The 5479-nt window shown below is 35.6% G+C and overlaps 2 protein-coding genes across 2 annotated transcripts in view; one reads left to right on the plus strand and one right to left on the minus strand.

The window, feature by feature from the left end:
- The window catches only part of ifnphi4 (interferon phi 4), a 2176-nt gene extending 1814 nt beyond the window's left edge, over window positions 1–362 (plus strand). The window contains exons 4-5 of the mRNA XM_016513318.1: window positions 105–182; window positions 270–362. Coding sequence (XP_016368804.1) covers window positions 105–182; window positions 270–362 — 171 coding nt within the window. The remainder of the gene's footprint in view (window positions 1–104; window positions 183–269) is intronic.
- A 2458-nt stretch (window positions 363–2820) lies between these two features.
- LOC107708908 (B-cell antigen receptor complex-associated protein beta chain-like) lies at window positions 2821–4903 on the minus strand. Its single transcript, XM_016513271.1, has 5 exons — window positions 4802–4903; window positions 4041–4334; window positions 3843–3961; window positions 3269–3322; window positions 2821–2987 (listed from the first exon to the last, which is right to left on the minus strand). The coding sequence occupies exons 1-5, from the start codon at window positions 4851–4853 to the stop codon at window positions 2880–2882; spliced, it is 627 nt and encodes a 208-aa protein (XP_016368757.1). The 5' UTR covers window positions 4854–4903; the 3' UTR covers window positions 2821–2879.
- Window positions 4904–5479: the final 576 nt, after the last annotated feature.

Here is a 5479-nt window from a genome sequence, read left to right on the forward strand (position 1 = left end):
CAAACACATACGCACGCACACACACACACACACACACACACACACACACACACACACAAACAATAAAGCCAGATGAACTCATTATTATTTCTTTCTCGATGCAGGGTGCTTACAAAATGAAGAGGAACAAAAAGCTGCATCTGTATTTTGGAAGACTGAGACAAATGACAGAACTGAACACGGTAAGATTGTAATATATAGATCAATCCTCAGCTGTAAATCTGGAAACTCATCTACATGATGAACTAACTGTTGTTTCACTCTTTCAGGAGGGTAGAGATCAAAGCTGGGAGATCGTCAGAAAACGGATCATAAGTTTCATGAACCAGCTGGAGTTCTTCTCTCTCAACACTCATGTTTAAGAACTGGACTCTAGAAGCGTCACTCCATTTACGGAAGATTAAAAAAAAAAAAGATTTCAGTGTTGTTAATCAGTGTTTACACTCCTTTTTTATAATGTTATCTTATACAGCTGAATGTTTTTATTTATTGTTGTTTTTTTATTCCTTATATTTGTAGATATTTATATTAACAATATTACATTTTAATAAATTATTTAAATTATTATTTATTTTAATCATTCATTTTGTGTAATTTAATATATTTTATACAATATGATTTTGCATACTAATTTCTAATGTATACCCTTATTTATTTATTTATTTATTTATTAATGGCTCCTTTATTCTAGCTGTTACATAAAATGTAAAAATGACGTGATTGCAATAAAAAATACTTTTTTGTATTTCTGGCTTCAAATAAAAACTTGAATGTTTTACAGTAATACATTTTGTGAATTTATTTATGAAATCTAAAAAAGGGTATAAAATCATTTTAAAACAATGTTCCTGTTTGCTGTACACTACATGATCTTTCAAATTTGAACATATTTCAAAGGAATAGTTCACCCAAATTTTAAAATGTACTCTCTCTAAGGTCATCCAAGATGTAGACGAGTTTGTTTCTCCATTAGAACAGATTTGGAGAAATTTAGCATTACATCACTTGCTCACCAATGGATCCTCTGCAGTGAATGGGTGCCGTCAGAATGAGAGTCCAAACAGCTGATAAAAACATCACAATAATCCACAAGTAATCCATACCACTCCAGTCCATAAATTAACATTTTGTGAACTGAAAAACTGCATGAATGTAAGAAACAAGTCCATCATTAAGATGTTTTAACTTTAAACTGTCGCTTTGACCAAAATAAGAGTCCATAATCCATAATAACGCTTCCTCAGTATTATGGAAAGAGGACTCGTATTTTAGCTGGAAGCAACAGTTTGAAGTAATAAACAAATGAATGATTTTTTTTCTTACAAACATGCAGCTTTTCACTTCACAAGACGTTAATTTATGGACTGGAGTGGTGTGTGGATTACTTGTGGATTATTGTGATGTTTTTATCAGCTGTTTGGACTCTCATTCTGACGGCACCCATTCACTGCAGAGGATCCATTGGTGAGCAAGTATTGTAATGCTGTTTCTCCAAATCTGTTCTGATGAAGAAACAAACTTATTTGAGAGTACTCTACATCAGTGTTTCTCAACCAGGGGTCCGTGGACCCCTAGTGGTCCTTGACGTAAGGCCAGGGGGTCCGTATAAAGTATGAATTTTTGTATACATTTTGTATATTTTGACATGACATACATCCATGAAAGAAAAATCCACTGGGGTCCGGTACGCCAAAAGGTTGAGATTCACTGCTCTACATGATGAAATTCTGTAAAATCTGTCTACTCAAATCTACAGATGGCTCTTCCAACTAGCATCGACTGGTCTAGACTGTAATTCAGGGGGGAAATCAGGGCAAAAAGTCGTGTACTGTAGTGTATTCCAGCCTTAAAAGAAATGTATTGTTTGTCTGAATGGCCATAGGATGGCGCACTTTCCCTCCCTACAGCTCTTACAGTAGCTTATTATTAGAAGACTGAACCAAACAGTCTGTATCTTTCTGTCAGCCTTTCTGTATTTCTTAGATGCTCTCCTTCAATATGTGTATTAACCTGTCTTTCCATTCAGGTATGTACTTAATCCATATATAGGCATAGAGTCCAAATGTGGTTTGAGACCACTCAGAAAATGTGGGATGTTTTTGTATAATTTTTTTTATTTGATTTAAAAAACAGAACCTTTTATAACTTTCAGGGTATAGAAAATTTTTTAACAAAATATCATAACATAAAAAAATACATATTTAGGATTTTGCAGTATTTTACTAATCAAATAGCAAATTTGCAACAGTGACAATGCTAAATCCTTGTATACAGACGGTCAGATGTTCTTTGCAGATGCTCTTTCAAATCATGCTGATCATCAGACTTGTGGTGTACGATCAGATTGAATGCAAAGAAAATATACCAAACATTTACCAAAAAAGCTTCTTTGTGGAAAACACCTGCTTTTCACATGCTTATTTTAACAGATATGAAGTGAAAGTTCCCTTAAGCTTTGAGCAGTTCCTTACAACTAGTATTTTTATTACCGAATAGAGAGCACCTTGTTATGAATGACTAGCATACAACAAACACACTCTAAAAAAAACTACCACATAATACACAGTACAGTAAAATGAATATACAATAAAAAGTGTAATAAAGAAAACAAACAAGCAAACAACAATAAAAACATAAGTTAAATGTAATGTCTATAGATGATTGGTATTGCTGTATGTCAACCTCAACAAAAACTTTAAAAATAGCATTATAATTTCATGCTTTCAAAAAAAAAACTTTTTTATTAGCATTTGCTGTATTCACACACAGTGACATCAGTCTGCATGCATGTGACCTATACAGCAAAAACTGATTGTGTGGATTGGATGTAATCACTGACATTTGTTTCTGGTGATCAGTATCCGATGGATGTGTTTTTCTCACTCTTGGTCTGGGGACTCGACTTCCCATGCTGCATCTGTTTCCCGGGCTAAAGCAGTGATGTCCTCATACAGATCCGCACCGCCACACTGCTCAATCTCCAACCCCTGGACAGCACAGAGACAGAGAACATATCTCAACACTCTTGAAATGCCGCTTGGCCAATCAAATTCGAGGACCAGCATTTGGAGCAGTTAGAAAAGTTCCTATTTGTTTTAGAAACACCACAAGTATAAATTCATGCATTGTCTATCATAACAGACCATGCATGTTTTCACTTCCGGAAGTGCATGCAACAATAGCTACAGAGCTCGGAGCTAAAAGCTCAACCGACCGTAAACCAACACAATGACAGTAACGAGCTAACCAAATGAAGCAAAACACTCACCGCATATATGTGCGCATCCTCAGGTTCTTCATAAATTGCATCTTCTTTATTCTCCTGAAACCGAATGAGAAACTGCTCTTAGATGGCTGTATAATGGCAATAAAAAATGTGAGGTAAAAGCTAACCCTTACGAAAAAAGAAGTTTATTCAAGTGTGCTATTAGTATACTTCTTTTAAACTAAAAATAGGAAAGTATACTTTTAGTCTACTTTTTATGTACTTCTCAGAAATGGGCTTTATGTACTTCTCAGAAATATACTTAAAATGACATTTAAGTATACTTGACTTATACTTATATATTTGAGCTACTGTATACTTGGATGTAATGCTAGGGGGCGCTAGTACACATCTTCTGTACAGAATTTCCAAAAAACACAAGCGAAGAAGAAATCGAAACGTAATAGTATACTACTACTACACTGATATTTGTATACTTACTACATAAAGTATACTTAAAAATATACTTGAACTTTACTTAAGTATACTTAATAAAATAAACATGAAGTATACTGCTTTTTGGTAAGGGAATGCATACTTAACACATAAAATACAACGGAAATGTTGTGGCCCTTACCAGTTTGTAAATCTGAACCAGAGGAACGACAATGCACAAAATCAACAGTAGAGCCTGAAGGAAAATGATAACATCCTTGACTCTCGATCTCATAAAGATAGCCTGGGGTTCACTGTATCCTGGAGAAGAAACAGAGAAATACGTGTACACAGGCTGGCGAAGAAAGCAAGCGAATAACATTTACAAAATGACACCTACTGCTCACTTGTAGCTCAGTTCCCGGTCCAAGCATGCCGTTCAGCTTGCAAAAGTAAGTGCCTCTGTCCTCAATCTCCACTTTCTTTATGGTAATGGCGGCATTTAATTTATCACTCTTCTCCGTTATCGTTATTTTTTGGCTGTTCTTGAGTTGGTCTTTGTAAGACTGGCCTTTGAACCACTCTACATGAGCCGGCAAAGACAGATTCGACGGCACACAGTATATTTTTACAGTCTGACCTGTCTTCACACCAACAAATCGTGGCTTCTGGAACACGTGGGTATTTCCTTCAGCTGAAAAGATGAGATGGATGAAGAGAAAATACATAAGACAGAGCTCGTTTAAGCTCATTTTCAAGTTAGCAGCAGAAGTAAAACCAAGAAACATGCATGGCATTATGAAAGACACTAAACAGCGTGTACATCCCACAGTGTTATAAACTGCTTTAAACCATGAACTTCACGACATGTTTATTGTGAAAAAAGGATATCTGGCAAAAATGCAAACTTGTTTTGAAGCGATGGGACTTCCTCTTTCACTCACAGATGGAAAGGAAGAACAACACTGAAAACAAGTCTAGGGCAACTATAATATGCAAACTGTAATCCTGCCACTTTCAAATGTGAAACAAAAATCATATGAATAAACTGCTGTCCTAACATTTCCACAAAACGTGCACCAAAATGTTACATTTCAGACAGCAACCTATGTAAAGGCAAAACACAACAGCAGTTTTGAAAGTCTTAAGCAGTTCATTTACCTGAGAGGTAAATCAGCGCCATGACTGAAGATCCCAGCAGGAAGTAATGCATGATTCTTGATCCTGAAAAAGTCAGTGTAGGTCACATAGACAGAACAGAAGGAAGACAGCTCCACCAGAGTGAAGGGTGCAGGTCATGAAGCTGCGATGATACCGTTTCCGAGAAACATGCAAATCGATACACTCATGCATCAAAAGGTTAAGGAGCAAGTGAATCATCTTAATGCAAAATATAAAGACTGATATTGGCTACTTTATCATGTATGCATGCATTTATGCATCACAGCATTAATGTCTTGGCTGAAAATTGCCAGTATGTTTTCCATTAAGTTTACAGGCATTTCCTTTAACCCTAAAACAGAATGCAATGCATTGTGTCATTCAAAATACAGGGGAAACACAAATACAGAAAATTCCTTAATATTAAAATGGTAGGTCTATATTGGGCTGTTTTGTTACAGACCTTTCTTAGAGTGTATCATCTTACCAAAAAAAGTTGCAATATGTAGTTTTAATATGCCCACAAACAGTTAAAGGGATAGTTCACCCAAAAATGAAAATTTGATGTTTATCTGCTTACCCCCAGGGCATCCAAGATGTAGGTGACTTTATTTCTTCAGTAGAACACAAACGAAGATTTTTAACACAAACCGTTGCAGTCTGTCAGTCATATAATGG

The sequence above is a fragment of the Sinocyclocheilus rhinocerous genome, unplaced genomic scaffold (assembly GCF_001515625.1).
Source record: "Sinocyclocheilus rhinocerous isolate Xijiao unplaced genomic scaffold, SAMN03320098_v1.1 scaffold24, whole genome shotgun sequence".
Taxonomy (NCBI): domain Eukaryota; kingdom Metazoa; phylum Chordata; class Actinopteri; order Cypriniformes; family Cyprinidae; genus Sinocyclocheilus; species Sinocyclocheilus rhinocerous.

Excerpts from the sequence above, each read along its gene's own strand:
- LOC107708908 (XM_016513271.1), bottom strand. The coding sequence starts at position 4,853 with ATGCATTACTTCCTGCTGGGATCTTCAGTCATGGCGCTGATTTACCTC. Across the intron at positions 4,335-4,801 it reads GGCGCTGATTTACCTCTCAG|CTGAAGGAAATACCCACGTG; the intron begins GTAAATGAACTG and ends TCATCTTTTCAG. Across the intron at positions 3,962-4,040 it reads AACTGAGCTACAAGTGAGCA|GATACAGTGAACCCCAGGCT; the intron begins GTAGGTGTCATT and ends TTTCTTCTCCAG.